General features: G+C 43.0%; 1 protein-coding gene across 6 annotated transcripts in view; it reads left to right on the top strand.

Annotated features, from left to right (window-relative positions):
* The window catches only part of ANO10 (anoctamin 10), a 272,066-nt gene that overhangs the window by 204,260 nt on the left and 47,497 nt on the right, over positions 1-20,309 (top strand). The window contains exon 13 of one of the 6 annotated variants that reach the window (XM_021071720.1): positions 2,177-2,195. The exons of the other annotated variants lie outside the window; for them this stretch is intronic. Within the exon in view, the coding sequence (XP_020927379.1) occupies positions 2,177-2,179 (3 nt within the window). The 3' untranslated portion in view covers positions 2,180-2,195. Of the gene's footprint in view, positions 1-2,176; positions 2,196-20,309 lie in introns of those variants that run through there. 6 annotated transcript variants of the gene reach the window in all.

Genomic DNA, 20,309 nt, shown 5'->3' with positions numbered 1-20,309 from the left:
GTTATAGATTGGGGCAGGCAACTGCCTGGCTGGCCGAATACATACCTTAAGTCCAAGTCAAAGTGAGATCTGGCATCTTGTTGGGTAAAGTTTTCGTCTCACTCAGGATTTCATGCTGTCATGTATTTGTCTAAAAAAGCAAAGAATCTTTCTTGAGATTGGATGTGGTTAACATGTCTCACGTCACTAAATACATTTAACTAAAAGTCCTGCTTTAGAGCTGTCGTATTTGCCTTTGAGGTTATGAGCGTTGACTATGGATGTGATTAAATAGCCTCCCCAGTCATCTCCGCGCCTGGGTTCCCATGTCTTCAGATACGCCCTACCCAACAGTAAAGCACAGTCTAAAGTCCGAAACAAGTTGTGTTTAAGCTCATCTTCATTGAGAAATGAAGAAAAAATCTAAGTGCTTTACGTCTCTTTGTGGTGTTTTCTCTTGAGAACATAGATGCGATGCTCTGATTAACATCCCTGTGTAAGAAAATGTGATTTTTGTACTGATTTTGCTGATAAGATTCTGGAGGAACAGAGATGTCCAGTAGGTTTCAACCCATTTATCAAATGCCGTCAAAGAGGATGTTCCTAGCTTGCCCTGACAGTGACTTCAATTCATGCACCAGCAGCTCTGGCATCTCAGATCCAGCAAGGGGGCAGGAGGCTGAGATGAGCCCTGAGGTTTCCTAGAGACTTGACTGCAAACCAGCAAAAGCATTCCTCCCTGCACCTGCTGCCACGGCTTGTTTTTGTTAAATTAGTCTGAGGATAAAAGGGCCAGAGGAGAAGCTGGGCAGAAGGTTCTCTGCTTTTTTCTCTCTTGCTGGCCCAGAGTTTTCCTGTATTATTGGCACTGCTGTCTGGGCCACCTGAGTTTATGCTGCTGCCAGTCGGAGACGAAGATTTTCATCACGTTTCCTGCTTAACCTCACTGTGCAGAGGTCCGGAAAGGTCTGAGAGGTCCTGAAAGGTCTGAAAGGTCCTAGACATGGAAGGCCACCCACCTTGTGCTTTTCACAGACTCACGTTCACTGACTTGTCTTCTGTTTACTTGCTCAACTAGTGCCATCTCTAGGATATAGAATTTTTTTCTTTTTTCCTCACTCTGACATTTAACTGTCTGCTTTATAAACAAGTGGAGCCTCTCCTCACTGGGCTACTCCAGTATTACAAAGGCAGAGAGAGCATCTGCCATGTCAGTTGGTGGACCCCGATCGAAAATGGAGATACAGAAAACAGATTTAAGAATACATCTCATTAATGCCTAGCCTGTCCCTGGACTCTTTCACTGTTAAGTGATGAGAAATTGACAACAAGCTTGTCAACAGAAATGATTACCCATGAGTAATTCTTATATTATGTTTAATATATGTTTGAATTGCTTTCTTTTCAACTCAGTTCCCATTTTATGAACAAAACATGATTGAAAAATGTAACTCACTGGACAGTTCTTAAATTGGGCTGTGCATCTTGAATGTAGAACCTTCAAAAAATGCAAGTGGCTAGGCCCTGCACTATGAAGATTCTGATCCCCTAAATCTAAAGTGGGGCCCAGATACCTACATTTTAAAAACTCTTTTTATTGCTCCACACCCCCTCCCCTCCACCCTCAGGTCCCAGCAAAGATGGACCCCAAGCATGGTCAGGTGGGTGCCGAGAATGAGCAAGTTTTGGGCCACCAGGAATAAGCCAGTAACATCTTTGAGCCTCCATTTTTTTTTTTTTTTTGTCTTATAAAATGAAAGCCTGGACCCAAGGTCTATGGGAAGGCCCAGAAATGTACTTTTTTTTTTTTTTACCCAACATTTCGAGTGACTCCAGCATGGTGGCTGTGGAGCCTGACATAGGGAAGTGCTCCCTCCATGGTCCTGGGGCTGCATCCAGCTCGCAGCAGGAGGGGGCAGTGGTGAGTGTGGGGACCACAGTGGAGAGGAAGGGTACTGAGAGCAGTTCTTTTTTCCGTGTGAGGTGGGGAACTGCGGCGTTCCTAAATATGTAAGCAAATGAGATATACTTGAAGGTGAGAGGCGAACTGGGGAAAATAAAATTGTTTGCTTTGCAAAGGGCATTTTCAAATGATTAGACTTCTATTGGTGAGACCTTTACAAAGAATTCTAGACAGTAAATATCATCCTAGTGATGCCCTTTTATTTCTTTTCAAATTGATGCCTTCGACTCTCAGTGATTTTAAGATCCAGTTAAAAATAGAAAAGACTCTTATCCAGGTGGCATTTGCTCACTGGATGGGCTGGAGCACAAGGGCACCACATCCTGAGTACCGGCACAAATCAGCAGCCAAGCCCTCTTGGGAGCCAAGCACCCGCAGAAGCCAGGGAGCGAGTCCAAATGGAGCCATGGAGAGAGAACAGCCTCAGAAATCAGTGGAAAGAATGGATAAAGAATTTTTTTATTTTTCATTTTTGACTGCCCCTCGGCACATGGAGCTCCCAGGCCAAGGATCACATTTGAGCCGCAGTCTCGACCTAAGCCACAGCTGTGGCGATGCCAGATCCTTAACCAGCTGTGCAGGACCGGGGATTGAACCCGCATCCCAGCACTCCCAAGGTGCCACTGATCCCATTGCACCACAGCAGAAGCTCCAGATAAGGAATTTAAGAAGACATTACAATGGCTAATTATGGCCCTCTGGGGCCTCAAATCAAATGTGAGCCCCTTGAACCAGCAGGTAGGCTGGGTCAGCCTGCATTAAGTGATGTCTTTGTTTTCTAGGGTTAATTATTTTTAAACCATTTCCAACATTTCTCAAGAGCTTCTGAACTTGTCTTGCCCTGCGTATTTGTGCTCTCAAGTTATGGCAGCTGTATAAGCATTTTTTAATGGAAAGTTAAAAGTTTCACAGCATAGAATGAGGATGCTAAAGTTTTTCACCATTGAATATGTAATCACGTTGATCTGCCAACATGTAGTTCGCAAAAAGATGTTGAATCCAAATAAAGAATTGGCTTCTGAGAAAGCCAGTGCCCATCAGTGCCAGAGCCTCAGTCCTTGGGGAGGGGATGGTCCATTTGTCAAGCCCCAAGTCAGCCTGAGCCAGTAGATAAAGGTAAATTGAAGCCTAAAATGTTTTGAGTGTTTGAGTGCCCTCTGAGCTGGCTTTTCCCTTTCTCCTGTGTCAGGACTTTGTCTCACAGCCCTCTGTACCTTCAGGGCGAGTGTCTTGACCCTCCTTTGTCATAGTCTCCCCAAATGGTCCTAACACACACAGGCAGAGTGAGGCTGTGGTGACAGTACAGTAAGACACAGTGTGAAGCAGGGCAGGAAAGGGGAGGAGAGCTTGGTGATGGAGGAGGAGGACACCTCAGGCTTGGGGGCCCTGCCTCACTGGGCAGACCAGGAGGGAATTCTGGGACAAAATGGTACCATAAAGTCAGATTGGAGGCCCAGTCAGAATTCTGCCTTTATAGCATCCCCACCTATTTTCACGACCCGAACACAGCTGGGTAGTAATGATAACAGGGGTGGTGATAGGTGGCATGCAACAGGAGATGACACGAGCTAGCCATGGTTCCAAGCCTTCTACGTGGGCTGTGACTCCTAAGACCAATTCTTGGAGGTGGGGTCTGTTGGCTTGATATTTCACACAGTAGATTTCTCTCCAATTCATAAATGATGACTTTCTTTGAAGTGATTAATGCTCTAACAAATATTGGCTCCTGTGCACCTCTCTAGTCCCTTCTGCTTTCACTTTGCCTGTTGCTTTTGGGTCTAGTACTGCTCATGTATCCCGTGCTGTGTCATAACCCTGACCACCCATACGCCCCCCTCCACCGTGAGCTGCACAGACCCTCCCTCTTCAGAAGATCCCCCTCTGCTGTGTGGCACAGTGGACCTGGTGCTCATTTCTGTGTATCCGCCCCTCCACCCTGGGCCAGGTGATGCCCTCCTTACTCCTGAGCCCCTCACCCAGCCCAGGGCCTGATGCCCTGTGGACTCTGACTAAATCTCTGCTTAATCAAACTGAGTTTGTTGACTCATACATAGTTCAGAAGCTAATATATTAAGTAAACGACAAATGATGCCCTTGGACACAAAAAGAGGAATCTTAAAATAGGTACTCTGGCAAAAATGGAAACAGTTAGGTCATATGCCTTTCTGAGATCACTAGGGAAGAGAACACATTCTGAGGAAGCGCATGCGAGCACTTTAGAAGGACTCCATACCTAGCACTTATAAATAAAAAAGGCTGACTGTGATTGATATCAGTAAAAAGGGTAGCTCCCAAAAGCCCATAAAAAACCCTAAATCAAACCATATAGTTCTAAAGTAGTTTGTACTTTGCACAAATTCAGACTCTGGAACAATCCTTTTCTTACCGCTCTTGGGTAGGGGTTTTTTCCTCTTCATTTTCTGTTCTCACTAGAGAAAAAAACGCTTTAAAGTGCACAGTGGCATGCAGACACTAAAATAAGATGCTTCACTAAAGCTCTAGAAAGCCTCTGATCATTTCTGTCTTCCCTAGTAAACAAGCTGTATAAATTGCTACTTATCTCATTCCTCTGGTCATCTAAGCAAAATTCAGAATTTGTGTATCTTAATTATTTCCCCAGATGTAAGCAACATGGCCAAGTCAGAACCAGATTTATTTTTATCTGTGGAAATTACTGAATAGGCCATGAAACAATAAAATTTAGCATTTTCCTCGTCACCATATGAGGACGAGAAACAGTGTTGGCAGCGGGGCCTGGAAGCAGAGATCCATTCCATAGAGAAGGACCTCTGGTTCACTGTACTGAGGAAGTGATGCCGTGTGCTTTGGACCATATATACTTATGTCATTAAAATATGTCTGTATATGGAGTTCCTGTTAGGGCTCAGAGGGTTAAGGATCCAACGTTGCCATAGCTTTGGTGTAGGCCAACAGTTATAGCTCCAATTCATCCCTAGCCCGGGAACTTCCATATGCCACAGGTGTGGCCATAAAAAAAAAAAGTCTGTAAAAAAAAGAAAAGAATGATATATTCTGGTAAGTTATTAAAAGTTCTAAGAGTTCCAACCTCAGATTCTGTACTAGATTAGTAATTATATTGCGTCGAGGGCCAGCATGTGTGAGGGCAGGTCTTCCTTTTCCAGGTAAATGTGTTGACTAATAAGTATGCATCTATTTACTTTAAAAAAATTTTACCAAATGTTTTAGAATATTAAAAGACTATAATATTGGCTTAATCAAAATCAAAAATATTGGTCTGTGACTTCCGGACTAGAAGCTTCTTAGAGACAGAGTTATTCCAGACACAGAATTCATATTTATTGAATGAATGAGTCAGTAATTGGATAATAGGGCAAAGCCTCAGCCTTTTGTGCCTTTTTTTTGTTACTAAATTCTAGTCCTTTGAATTTGAAATTGCCCTTTGTGTGTTAGATTTGGGATTCAGGAAATCATCATTGAGTACTTACCATGTCAGGAAGCCACAGGCTTTTTAAGATTACTTTTGTTTTTAATTATGAAACTGTTATAATGGAACATCTCTTATTTAATGTAATAAATACCATTCTTTTCCATGGATTTCCAATGCTACAAAACCTCAGGGATATGATTGCATATTGTATCATGTAATAAATGTAAACCTAAGAGATCAGACTGAAAATACAGTGATTGATAGAGTAGGAAATTTAGCCTTTAAAGTAAATCCCTAAGAACACATACTGTGATTTGCCTCTTTCTCCTAAGAATAGAACGTAGACAACCAGAAATGTTTGAATTTAAGAACTTTTCAAAATACTAACTTAAAGGAAAATAATCACTTTACATTAATAATGGCTTTAAGAACATAAGTAGTAAATTATACTGAATTCATAATTAGTCAAAATAAAAATGCAGATATTAAAATTCAGCAATAAATATTGAGTACGTGCTGTGATCGAAGTGCAAAAATATAAAGTATCAGAAATTCCTTGCATCATGTAATTTCTATGAAAAAGATCTTGTCCCAAACACTGATAGTATAGGCTGAGAAAAGGGTCATTAACCATGGTTGTTACCTTCCAAGATGGTCCCCAAAGAGCCCTGCCTCCTAGTATTTATACCCTGTGGAGTCCCATCCCACCTTCTATCTTGGTCTGTCTGCGTAACCAATAGCATACTGCAGAAATGTTGGTATGTCTTTTCTGAGGCTAGGTCATATGAAAAACATCACAGCTTCTGCCTTCATCTCCCACTTGGATCACTTGCTCTTAGAAAGTTAGCTGCCGTGTTGTGAGGAGTTTATCCAGAGGACATGACTCTTGGTTGACCTGAGAGACAGACCTAGGCAGTCCAGGCTACTTACCCCTCCCCTACCCTGCGAGTGTTCTGCTCACTGTTCCAACACTAGGAGCTGTTTCAGGGACTCAGCCTTGAGGGAGTAAATGTGTTGTTGAGACCATCTTGTGCACGTGACCAAACCCGGTTAAGGCCTCTATAGAAACTTTTAAGTTGCTGGCAGGCAGGTGCATAGATCTACTTGTCTTGCAGCTACCCAAGACAAGCCTTATCTGTAAGTGTCTCGGTTTATGAAAATGGTCCCCTGCCAGTCTGGAGTGGTCTGCCCCTTTTTTCCATCTCTCCTCGTGCTCCGTGTTAAGGGCTCCATTTTCAGTTTCACCTGGGGAACTCCTGAGGTTGCAGGCCAACACTCAGGCCACCAGTGGAGAGGCCCATGTGACTAGGAACATGACCTACCACCAATGGCTACGTGAATGAACGGTCTTGGAAGCAGATTTTGTAATCCAGGGTTGGCAAACTTTCTTCATAAAGAGTCCAGTAGTAAATATCTAAGGCCTGTTGGGCCCGTACCATCTCTATGGCCACTACGCAGTCCTGCTGTTGTAGTGTAAAAGTAGCCATGGACAATCCATAAATGAAAGGGAGAGGATGTGTTTTTTTTGTTTGTTTGTGTTTTGTTTCGTCTTTTTGACTTTTCCTAAGGCTGCTCTGTGGCATCTGGAGGTTCCCAGGCTAGGGGTCTAATCGGAGCTGTAGCCGCCAGCCTACGCCACAGCCACAGCAATGCAGGATCTGAACCATGTCTGCAACCTACACCCCAGCTCACGGCAACGCCGGATCCTTAACCCACTGAGCAAGGCCAGGGATTGAACCTGCAACCTCATGGTTCCTAATCGGATTCATTAACCACTGTGCCACGACGGGAACTCCGAGGCTGTGCTCTAATAAAGCTTTATTTACAAAAGCAGTCAGTGTGCCAGGTTTGGCCTGTGGACAGTAGCTTGTCGTCCCCTTCTCTAGCCCCAGTCATGCCTTCAGATGACTGCAGCCTCCGCCTCTGTTCTGAGGCAGCTTCTTGAGAGGCCCTGAGCCAGAGCGACCCAGTCGCTTCCAAATTCCTGAGAATAATCAATGATCATTGTTTTAAACCTCTGCATTTTGCGGTCATTTGTTACACAATAGTAGATAACTAATGCAATAACAGATAACTAACCCAAGATAGGAGGCTGGCTGACAGATGAACCAGGCTTAACTATAATTGTTTTTTTTTTTTTTTTAGTGTTTCTTTTTTTTTTTTTTTAATTTTTATTTTCCCACTGTACAGCAAGGGGATCAGGTTATCCTTACATGTATACATTGCAATTACAGTTTTTCCCCCACTCTTTCTTCTGTTGCAACATGAGTATCTAGACATAGTTCTCAATGCTATTCAGCAGGATCTCCTTGTAAATCTATTCTAAGTTGTGTCTGATAAGCCCAAGCTCCCGATCCCTCCCACTCCCTCCCCCTCCCATCAGGCAACCACAAGTCTCTTCTCCAAGTCCATGATTTTCTTTTCTGAGATGTTCATTTGTGCTGGATATTAGATTCCAGTTATAAGTGATATCATATGGTCTTTGTCTTTGTCTTTCTGGCTCATTTCACTCAGGATGACATTCTCTAGTTCCATCCATGTTGCTGCAAATGGCATGATGTCATCCTTTTTTATGGCTGAGTAGTATTCCATTGTGTATATATACCACAGCTTCCGAATCCAGTCATCTGTCGATGGACATTTGAGTTGTTTCCATGTCCTGGCTATTGTGAATAGTGCTGCAATGAACATGTGGGTGCACGTGTCTCTTTTAAGTAGAGCTTTGTCCGGATAGATGCCCAAGAGTGGGATTGCAGGGTCATATGGAAGTTCTATGTATAGATTTCTAAGGTATCTCCAAACTGTTCTCCATAGTGGCTGTACCAGCTTACATTCCCACCAACAGTGCAGGAGGGTTCCCTTTTCTCCACAGCCCCTCCAGCACTTGTTATTTGTGGACTTATTAATGATGGCCATTCTGACTGGTGTGAGGTGGTATCTCATGGTAGTTTTGATTTGCATTTCTCTTATAATCAGTGATGTTGAGCATTTTTTCATGTGTTTGCTGGCCATCTGTATGTCTTCTTTGGAGAAATGTCTATTCAGGTCTTTTGCCCATTTTTCCATTGATTGATTGGCTTTTTTGCTGTTGAGTTGTATAAGTTGCTTATATATTCTAGAGATTAAGCCCTTGTCAGTTGCATCATTTGAAACTATTTTCTCCCATTCTGAAAGTTGTCTTTTTGTTTTCTTTTGGGTTTCCTTTGCTGTGCAAAAGCTTTTCAGTTTGATGAGGTCCCATGGGTTTATTTTTGCTCTAATTTCTATTGCTTTGGGAGACTGACCTGAGAAAATATTCATGATGTTGATGTCAGAGAGTGTTTTGCCTATGTTTTCTTCTAGGAGTTTGATGGTGTCCTGTCGTATATTTAAGTCTTTCAGCCATTTGGAGTTTATTTTTGTGCATGGTGTGAGGGTGTGTTCTAGTTTCATTGCTTTGCACGCAGCTGTCCAGGTTTCCCAGCAATGCTTGCTGAATAGACTTTCCTTTTCCCATTTGATGTTCTTGCCTCCCTTGTCAAAGATTAACTGACCATAGGTGTCAGGGTTTATTTCCGGATTCTCTATTCTGTTCCATTGGTCTGTCTGTCTGTTTTGATACCAGTACCACACTGTTTTGATGACTGTGGCTTTGTAGTATTTCTTGAAGTCTGGGAGAGTGATGCCTCCTGCTTGGTTTTTGTTTCTCAGGATTGCTTTGGCGATTCTGGGTCTTTTGTGGTTCCATATAAATGTTTGGATTGTTTGTTCTAGTTCTGTGAAAAATGTCCTGGGTAATTTGATAGGGATTGCATTGAATCTGTAGATTGCTTTGGGTAGTATGGCCATTTTTACAATATTGATTTTCCCAATCCAGGAACATGGAATATCTTTCCATTTCTTTACATCTTCTTTGATTTCTTTGATTAAAGTTTTATAGTTCTCGGCATATAGGTCCTTTACCTCTTTGGTCAGGTGTATTCCGAGGTATTTGATTTTGTGAGGTGCAATTTTAAAAGGTATCGTATTTTTGTATTCCTTTTCTAATATTTCATTGCTGGTATACAGAAATGCAACTGACTTCTGAATGTTAATCTTATATCCTGCCACTTTGCTGAATTTATTAATCAGTTCAAGTAGTTTTTGGGTTGAGTCCTTAGGGTTTTCTAGGTATAGTATCATGTCATCTGCATACAGTGACAGTTTGATCTCTTCTCTTCCTATATGGATGCCTTTTATTTCTTTGGTTTGTCTAATTGCTGTGGCCAGGACTTCCAAAACTATGTTGAAGAACAGTGGTGAGAGTGGGCATCCCTGTCTTGTTCCAGATTTGAGTGAGAAGGCTTTCCGTTTTTCCCCATTGAGTATTATATTTGCTGTGGGTTTATCATAAATGGCTTTGATTATGTTCAGGAATGTTTCCTCTATACCCACTTTGGCAAGAGTCTTGATCATGAATGGATGTTGGACTTTGTCAAATGCTTTTTCTGCGTCTATTGAGATGATCATATGATTTTTGACCTTTTTTTTGTTAATGTGGTGTATGATGCTGATTGATTTGCGTATGTTGAACCATCCTTGTGAACCTGGGATGAACCCAACCTGGTCATGGTGTACAATTTTTTTGATATGTTGTTGGATTCGGTTGGCTAAGATTTTGTTGAGAATTTTTGCATCTATATTCATCAGTGATATTGGGCGATAGTTTTCTTTTTTGGTGGTATCTCTGTCTGGTTTTGGAATGAGGGTGATGGTGGCCTCATAGAATGTCTTTGGGAGTATTCCTTCTTCTTCAACCTTTTGAAAGAGTTTAAGGAGGATGGGCACCAATTTCTCTTTATATGTTTGATAGTATTCACCTGTGAAGCCATCTGGTCCTGGACTTTTATTTGTAGGGAGTGATTTTATGACCTCTTCAATTTCATTTCTAGTGATTGGTCTGTTCAGTTGGTCTGTTTCTGCTTGATTCAGTTTTGGCAGGCTGTAAGATTCTAGAAAATTGTCCATTTCTTCCAGATGGTCAAACTTGTTGCCGTATAGTTGTTCATAGTATTCTCTTATGGTTTTTTGTATTTCTGCTGTATCTGTTGTGATTTCTCCTTTTTCATTTATAATTTTGGTTATTTGGGTTCTTTCTCTCCTCTTTTTAGTGAGTCTGGCCAGGGGTTTGTCAATTTTGTTCACCTTTTCAAAGAACCAGCTCTTGGTTTTATTAATTTTCTCTATTGTTTTTTGAGTCTCTATTTTATTGATTTCTTCTTTGATCTTTATAATTTCCTTCCTTCTGCTGACTTTAGGACTTTTTTGTTCTTCTTTTTCTAATTCGTTTAGGTGGAGGGTTAAGTTGTCAATTTGGGATCTTTCTTCTTTTTTGAGAAAGGCCTGTATTGCTATAAATTTCCCTCTGAGCACTGCTTTCGCAGCATCCCATAGATTTTGAGAGGTTGTGTTTTCATTATCATTTGTTTCAAGGTAGTTTTTAATTTCCTTCTTGATTTCCTCATTGACCCATTGGTTTTTTAGTAGCATGTTGTTGAGTCTCCATGTAGTAGGTTTTTTCTCTTTGCTTTTCCCATGGTTGATTTCTAATTTCATGGCATTGTGGTCAGAGAAGATACTTGAGATAATTTCTATACTCCTAAATTTATTGAGATTTGCTTTGTGTCCCAATATGTGGTCGATTCTTGAGAATGTTCCATGAGCATTTGAGAAGAATGTGTATTCTGATTTTTTTGGATGTGGTGTCCTGAAGATATAATTAAGTCTAACTTTTCTATTGTTTCCTTTAGGATCTCTGTTGCTTTATTGGTTTTCTGTCTAGAGGATCTGTCCATTGATGTGAGGGGGGTATTTAGGTCTCCTACTATGATTGTATTCTCATCAATATCTCCCTTTATGTCTGTTAATATTTGTTGTGTGTATCTGGGTGCTCCTGTATTTGCGGCATATATGTTGACGATAGTAACATCCTCTCCTTGGATGGATCCCTTCATTAAATAGTGTCCTTCTTTGTCTTTCTTTATGTCTTTTGTTTTAAAGTCTATTTTGTCTGATATGAGCGTTGCGACTCCTGCTTTTCTGTCATATCTATTGGCATGAAATATTTTTCCCCACCCTTTCACTTTCAATCTATATGTATCCTTTGTCGTAAGGTGAGTTTCTTGTAGGCAGCATATTGAAGGTTTTTGCCTTTTTATCCACTCAGCCACTCTGTGTCTTTTGATTGGGGCATTCAGTCCATTGACATTTAAGGTGATAATTGATAGATGATTATTTATTGCCATTTGAACCTCGTGTTCCAGTTGATTCTATGGTTCTCCATTCTTCCTTTCTTTTTTTTTTTTTTTTTTTTTTTTTGGTTGGATGGTCTCCTGTTATTATCTGGTTGAGTGTATTTTTTTTTTTTCATTTTTTGCAAGTGCAATATTTGGTTTTGGCTTGTGGTTGCCCTGTTTTTTAAGTATGCTAACCCCTTCCCATAATTGTGTGTTTTAGCCTGATGGTCCTGTAAGTTCAAACACTTCATTACTATATTAAAATTAAGAAGAGAGACATACATACAAACAAAAAGGGTTATTTACCTCCTAACATCCCTTGCCCACATTTTATGGTTTTGATGACTCTTTTTTATTTTTTTCTTTTTAATTTTATTTTGTTTGAAGCGTGTTCATGATTAAATCTGTATGCTGGCTTATTTGAGTGACTGCTCTCTGATTGCGGTTTCCTCAGTCCTAGTTTTTCCTCTTCTTCTTTTTTTTTTTTTCTTTTCTTTTTTCTTCCCTTTCCTTCCTTTCTTTTTGGTTTAGAGAAGCCCTTTCAATATTTACTTTAACCTGGGTTTTGTGTTGCTGTATTCTTTGAGTTTTTGTTTGTTGGAAAAAATTTTTATTTCCCCTTCTATTTTAAATGATATTCTTGCTGGATAGAGTATTCTAGGTTGCATATTTTTTCCTTTTAGCACTTTAAATATCTCTTGCCATTCCCTCCTGGCCTGTAGTGTTTCTGTAGAGAAATCAGCTGATATTCTTATGGGGGTTCCCTTGTAGGTAACATTCTGTTTTTCTCTTGCTGCCTTGAGGATCCTCTCTTTATCACTAACTTTTGCCATTTTTATTATGATGTGTCTTGGTGTGGGTCTGTTTGGGTTCAGTTTGTTTGGGGCCCTCTGTGCTTCTTGTATCTTGAATCCAGTATCCTTTAGACTTGGGAAGTTTCCATCGATAATTTCTTCAAATATATTTTCCATTCCCTTATCTTTTTCTACTCCTTCTGGAATTCCTATTATGCGTAGATTGGCCTGCTTTATATTATCCCATAGGTCTCTTATATTGCTTTACAGTTTTTTGATTCGGTTTTCTGTCTGTTGACCAGATTGAGTGATTTCCATTATTCTATCTTCCATATCACTGATTCGTTCTTCTGCATTATTCATTCTGGTTTTTACTGCCCCTAGTTCAGTTTGCATCTCTGCAAATGAATGTTCTAGTTTTTCTTGGCTCCTCCTTATCTTTTCTAGTTCCTTTCTGAGAGTATCTGCGTTACTGTTCATATCTTCTCTTAATTCCTTCAGTATTTTCACTATTTCTCTTTTGAACTCCAGGTCTGTCAGACTGCAGAGATCTGTTTCATTGTTGACTGTTTTAGGTGAGTTCTCCTGTTGGTTTGACTGGGGGTGCTTTCTCAGCTTCTTCATCTTGCTTGTTGTTTTCTTTCTCCTGAGGGAGTTGTACTCTCCGTGATCGGGCAGTGTTTGCCTTGTCACTGCCGTGGAATATTTCCTGAGGGCTGGCGTTGTTGGTCAATCTTTTTTGAGGCAGTGTGGCTTTTCTGGAGTGTTGATGGGCTAACAGTGTTTCTTTGAAGCAAAGGAGGACTTCCTGAGGGCAGACAGGACTGAGAGGTCCACACCACGATGGTAGAAGATTTCACTTGGTCATGCAGAGCTTGCTTTGGTGTTTTTAGGCTGTGGGGTTCTTGCAGGGGGTTGGCGGTGTTGGGCAGCTGCTCTTCAGGGGTGCATCACCCCCTGGGGGCTGGAGAAGCTATCTGGGTCACTGAGAACCTAAAAGGCTCTTCCCTAGGGCAGCCCAACTCAGAAGGACAGCCTGAGAATGTAGGCGGATCTTTTCACAGTCTGGCCGAGCTTGTTGCAGCTTTTCTGGGCTGCAGGGGCTCTTCCAGGGGGCTGGTGGTGCTGAGCAGTTATTTCACGGGAGTGGGGCACCCCCTGGGGGCTTGGGCGGGTAGCAGGGCCGTTGGAGACCCAAGACCCTCCTCCCCAGGGCAGCCCAACTCAGAAAAACCGTCTGAGATCTTTTCCCGACTCGGCCAGGCTTGTTGCAGCTTTTCTGGGCTGCAGGGGGTCCTGCCTGGAGCTGGCAGTCCTATGCAGCTGGTCCACTAGAGCATCCCCTGGGGGCTTGGGCGGGTAGCAGGGCCGTTGGAAACCGAAGAGGCTCCTCCCCGGGGCAACCCGGACTCAGAAAAACCGTCCGAGAATTAGGCCGATCTATTCACAGCCTGGCTAAGCTTGTTCTAGCTTTTCTGGGCTGCAGGCCTTTTCTCGGGGGCTGGTGGTGTTTGGTGCTGCTCTGCGGAAGTGTAGCCCCTCCAAAGGGCAAGCAGGCCTGTGCAGGGACAGCCCCTGTGGTGGTAGGCTTCAGACAATTGTTGAGGCCAGCCCTCCTGGATGGCAGGCAGCCCCAGGTCCATGAGAGCGTAGGGCGTGGCGGGGGTGGGGGGAGGGGATGCACTGGGAAGCACAGCTTTCAGCTAGCTAGCGGTCCTGTAAGCTCCCTGTGGCGTGGGGGGTATTCTATGGGGACCCACCCCTTCTTCTCTCCCCTCCCCAGCACGGGCGCAGACCAGGCTCTTCTCCCAGGTTCCCTCTGATGCGCTTTCCACTTCCCCGCTCCTAGAGTATTGCTCCCTTCCTCTGCGACAACTTTGTTTTCTAGTCTCCCAGGCAGTCTCTGCCCCGTCAACTGGTTTCTAGACCTCCCAAGCAGTTTCCGCTCTGCCCCGCCCCGCTAGCCCGGGGACTAATCTCTGGAGCTGAGGTCTCTAGGTCTCGGTGCCCAGCTCCCGCCCAGGCTTCCCCCGGCCCTTTCTCAGGGATTAACCTTCGGAGCCGAGGTCTCAGTGCCCAGCCCCCTCCCAGGCGTCTCAATTTTTGGTGTCTGTGCCCGTAGTTCAGATGGTCCGTTCGGTTCTTGATCGGCTTTTCCGTACTCCAACTTACTGCTACACTCTTCTCTGCATCTGGAGATTCCTCCGGTTCGTTTGATCTTTCCCCGGTAGGTGACTTTCCAGGGTGCGGGATCCCTTTCTCCTCCGCAGTTCCCTTTCGGGAGCGCCCGTCCCGCTCGGATTCGCCTTCTCCCACTCTCCTCTTTTGTCCTGTTCTGCCCAATAATGTCATGAACTTCTTGCCGTTATTGGAGTTTAGGTTCCTCTGCCAGTGATTGGTTGCTGTTCTATGCGAGTCATTTATTCTGTAGATGTGCTTTTTTTGTTGTGTTTGTGGGAGAGGGCGAGCGTGTCCTCCTACTCCTCCGCCATCTTGTCCTCCCAGTCAACTATAATTGTTAATAATTATAGTTGATAATTGTTGAAGCAGGATGATGGGTAGCTACATGGATGTTCATTATATAATTCTCTCTACTTCTGCATAGTAAAAGGTTAAAAGGGGAAAACAAAGCAGAAAAAGAAACTGTTAGATAACTATCTGAAATCAGAGCATCAGAGTTCCCTCTGTGGCACAGTGGGTTAAGAATCCGACTGCAGTGGCTTGGGTTGCTCCCAGCCCAGTGCAGTGGATTAAAGGATCCAGCGTTGCCACACCTGGATCACAGCTGAGGCTCAGATTCAGTCCCTGACCCAGGAACTAACATGCCAAGAGTGCAGCCATAAAAAATAAAATTTAACCTAAAAAATACAATCAAGCATCGGTAAATCCCAAAACCCATGCCGCACACCCAGGTCTCCACCTCTGAAGTCCTGGTTCTCCCGACCCCTTCCTCCATAAAGAGCAGCCAGAGACGATTTGGCTTTTTGTCTACATTTTTCCATCAATTCTTTACCGCCTTAATACCTCTAACTTAATGTCTAAGATAATTCTTTGGACTTTGATACCACTGCTATTGTTGAACCAACTTTGAGCCTTTTATACTTCTCGATATCTCTTTACATCATAGACTGTAAAATTAGTCATTACCGAGAGATGGAGCCTTGTGCAAAGATCTACAGAGTGCAGCCTCAGTGTGGCCTGGGATAGAATGATACTTAACAGTTTGCATTCTTACTGAGCTTGGCTGTCAGCAGAGCACTAGCAAATCCTTTATCTCAGGGAATCCTTACACAGCCTGGGGCAGGGCAGGGGTGGGGGGGTAGGCCTATTTCATTAGCTTTTTATAGATGAGGAAACAGAGACTCAGAAAGTTTAAATGGTCAGACAAATAAAATTCAGCTGGGTCCAGAATCTGACTCCCGGTCCAGTGTTCTTTCTTCCTCCCTTTACTGCCTTTCTCAAGCTTAGGGAGAAACAGGTAGAATTTGGTTTCAAATGAAATAAAATCACTCTGTGAAAGTTCCTCACACAGTGCTTGGCCCACAGTAGGTGCCCTTCCCTTTAAAATCTCTGAAATTGGAAATCACCCTGATAATGGTTTTAACTGGCAGTATACACAATTTATTGTGCTAGTTTTTAGGTTCTTGAAATAGATATTTGACATAACTTTATGTCTTTTAATTTATTGCATTGATCCCCAAAGTGGTTCACATGTTGGATTTAGAGAATGGGCCTGGATTATTCTGCCCCTGTAGTTCCCCAGGATAACCATGAAATTAGGTTTAATGTTGAGTTTCAAACATCTCCTGCTTTCTGTACATTTAACCGGATGTCCTTGGTGATGACATTTACAGATGAGGAAAAATTTTGTAAACAGGTGAAGAAAGTAGTGGGAGAGCAGAATACCAGACCTGATAAAATGCCACCGAATGATGAAATTCAGTTCCAAAGGACATTATCTTCTCTTTTCATTTTCTTTCAAAAATCTGTTTAATGGGTTTTCCTATCCTAAACATATGATTGGGGGAGATTGAATTTTTCCCTCATAAATCTTTGTGTCTTAATTTCCTTCCTTCTTTCTTTCCTTTCCTCCTTCCTTTCTTCCTTCCTTGCCTCCCTCTTTCTTTTTCTTTTTTTCTCTCTCTCTCCCTTTTTCTTTGTTTCTGTCTGTCTATCTGTCTGTCTTTGTCTTCCTTTCCATAACTTGCAGTACTTTTAGATAGACCAAAGGTAACTTCATTATCAGGGCTATAGCTTTAAATTCTTCATCTCCTGCCCGCAACCAAACCAATTTAGGAGAAAAAAAAAAAATCTCTTATTTGCTATTTGGAAAATAAATGTATTTTAAGTTTCTCTCTAGTTCTTCATTCGGGTTACTTAAAGCATTGTTCATGCGGGTATATTTGCAGGCTCTTGTGTTGGAATTGTCTTGGAAAAGAAATGATAGGCATATTTTTAATTTGCAAGTCTGGTTTTAGTCACAGGCACGAGAGAAAATGAGCTGCCAGATGTCTGGGAAACATACTCTAACCCCCTCTGTTTTCACATGTGATAAATATTGTTCTGATTAGAGATAGAATAAATCCAGGTTGCTTCTTTTGACTTCTTGGACTAATGGGTTCACCTTTTTTTTTTTTTTTTTTTTTTTTTTGCTGAAAAGCCTTTGCAAAAACATAAGTCTGAGCTGTTTAAACTTTATTCAGGATAGCTGTGTACAAATCATTCCTGTGAAAATAAAGTGTGATTAAACATTTACAGTTGGAACGGTGCACTAAGGCATTGTCTTTTTTATTCAGTCTGCACCAAAATCTTGGCCTTAAATGAAGCATCTAGGTCCTCTGAGGACATAAAATGTGCCAGGAGCAGGGTGGGCAGTGTGCATGGCTTGAGTGTTAAGAGAATGGCTTTTGGAGTCAGGTGTACATGTCTCAGGAATCCTAGCTTCACTGTTATTAAGTAAACCTGGGCAAGTTACCAGACCTTTTGGGGCCTCAGGAACAAGCTCATGGGGTAAGTACCAGGAAGCCCAGGCCAGCAACTCTGTGGCTCTTCTACCATTTTCCACCAGAGTAAATGGGTATAAATAACATAATTCTCTATTGTTTTGAGGAACTTCTTGACCACTAGGAAATAAAATCTTCCTTTTTAATATTCCATCCATGGAGATCTTGCAGAAGAAAAATAACTACCTACTTTGGAGATTTCCCTGCTTTCTGACAATGAGCAGTCTCAGATCCCTCCCAGCCCTCTGATCCCTTAAAAATAATTGCTATTCACTGTATTTTAACCCCAAACAGGCCATCTTGAAATGCTAATCAGCCAAAACTAATTTGGATTTCAAGTGGATTCTGGAAATGCAGAGTGGTGGCAGGTTACAGTGGGGCTCTTGTTGGCTAGTTCCTTTAGTTCCTCTTGGGTTCACGCTTGGAAGGATGTCTTTGCTCTTTCAGGGCAGAATTCACTGAGTAGTAGATGTGAAATCAATTAGAGCCTAGAATTTCTAATAAGAATAATGGTATTAGTTCAACACAGTAGAACTAAGCTCCAAGTAGAGTATTCTATAGAATCTCTGTGTGCGTGTCTATTGCTATTTTCCTTTCTTCTGCCCTCTCTTCCCCACTCCCCATCTTCATCTCTTACTTCTTTTTGTTTCTGTTTTTCAAGAAAGGAAAAGGACATGGTGCACAGAGTAACCATTCCTTGAATTTGTTGTCTTCCAAATACCCTCCTTTTCACCTTCATTCTTTGTTCTTGTGTCACTATTTGCATCTGCTTTTTTTATTTGACTTTAAAATTAAAGTATAATTGACTTATATTGTTGTGCCACTCTGCTGTACAGCAAAGTGATGCATCCCTTTTTTTTTTTTTTTTTTTTTAGGGCCACTCTCATAAGCATATGGAGGTTCCCAGACTAGGGGTCGAATTGGAGCTACAGCTCCTGGCCTACACCACAGCCACAGCAACGTAGGATCACAGCAACAGCTCATAGCTCACACCATAGGATCACACCACAGCTCACAACAATGTCGGATCCTTAACCCACTGAGTGAGGCCAGGGATCGAACCCACAACCTCATGGTTCCTAGTCGAATTCGTTTCCACTGCGCCACAACAGGAACTCCAGCATCCTTTTTTTTTTTTTTTCTTTTGCTTCACTTCCATTTAACAAATTAGCCTGCTTCCTTCAGTTTATCTTTGCAGGTGCTCATGCATCCTTTTCTTTTTTATTCTGCCGGTTCTGTCTTCCAACCTTCAGAACACTTGTTCTCAGACACTTTCCTGGGTTGGTCACAGGCCTGGAGGTCTGTGCTCTTAGCCAGCCTTCCTGCTTGGAAAGCTCTGTGTTGAGAACGGCATCCCTCGCAGAGGCCGGCCCCTCTGAGCGGTGGGGGCTTGGGGTTGGGGGGATTCAGAGCCCTCCCATCTCAGCAGCAAGAGGCCCACACAGGCCAGGCCTGCTCAGTGAAGCCCTCCCAGTGCTGCTGATCCTGTGGGCGCCGGGGGTGGGGGCAGAGGGGACACACAGGCTACTTCCTGGTAAGGGCAGGTGAGGTGATAATGGATCTGATTCAGACCCTGCTGTCAGGACTGCAGCCCTCCAGCCAGCTTAGCCCACAGTTCTCTGAAGAAAATGGTCCCCTTCTCTTGATGATCATAAATGAATTCACTTGTAAACGCTGCCACACTAGATGGCAAACAAAGGGCCTGTCTTAGATCGAACTAGACCCAAAAAGTGCATGCGTTCTAAACTCTGTCACTCCTCTCCTGGGGCCTCCTTTATAGACAGACTTAGGCAGAGAAAAGTAGAAAATAGGATGAGGAGAAAGAAGAAACAGAAAGTGGAGCGTTGGGAGCTTGAACAGAAGTTGCCTCCTGCCAGATCAGGATGGCTGTTTTCCCAAGTATAGGCGTTTTTTATGGCTCTGCCATAGTAAAGGTTTTGTTTGAGATCATAGGGCACATAATGTTCGTTGTTCAAACAAGGCAGGGAATAAAGACAATTGTTTGCCATGTGTATGGTTTCTTTCATCTGATCAAAGGAGAATACTCTGGGACTGAGAAGTGACACCAGAAGGCCTCACTAGAGAGATGAGTGGTCACTGTGGAAGTGCTGGAGTGCATTCCAGAACATGGACCGTGCCCTTCATAGGCTGGCTGCTAAATGCGCTGGTGCCTGGCTATTGGCTGTTCTGAGCCACTGTCCACCGTCATACCTGGGACGGTGCAAAACCACCAGGGGCTGGCGGCCATCCCTCATGGCCTCCTTCCCACACTCTTGAAATTCCCTGCTCTAGCATTTCTGATTTGCCACTTGTCAGCAGCCCGCCCCCGAATCCCAGGCTCCCTGTCCAGCCATGTGTACTTGATTAGAGGGTGGTGAAGCCGTCCTGAGTATCATTGTGGGAGGGCAGAGAGAGTGTGATATTCATTCACAGGTTGCTTGTGTGGCTGGGTAGTTTTTCATCCCTGGTTTTAGGAACCTTATTTAAGCCATCAGACATCAGCTTGTGGCAGTCCAGACACCCTCCTTACTTGGACTTGTCAGTTTAAAAGACATACATATATCTCCCCTCCAATACTTGAGCCTATCCTGTCGACAGGCTCAGGGTGCTCAAATCAAACAGCTTCACTATAGAGAGAAAAAAAACTGAAGTTCTTGTGTGTTAATTACATGTTAACACAGTGGCAATCTCACCTAGAAATGGCTGTTGGCCTGTAGCTAATCCCCTTGAAACTAATTTTTCTGAGATTCAAAAGCTCCAAGATGCAGTGGTTCCCAGCCCGGCAGTACAGACTGAGACGACTTTCAATGGGCCTCCATTAGGTGTGAGACCGTCTGCTCGTTTGCAGCCCAAGTATCTATTTTCCAGTGTTCTGAGCACCGTGACCATGGCATCTCTCCAGAGAGA

Source organism: Sus scrofa, chromosome 13, assembly GCF_000003025.6.
Source record: "Sus scrofa isolate TJ Tabasco breed Duroc chromosome 13, Sscrofa11.1, whole genome shotgun sequence".
Taxonomy (NCBI): domain Eukaryota; kingdom Metazoa; phylum Chordata; class Mammalia; order Artiodactyla; family Suidae; genus Sus; species Sus scrofa.
This window is presented reverse-complemented; position numbering and strand designations above follow the sequence as displayed.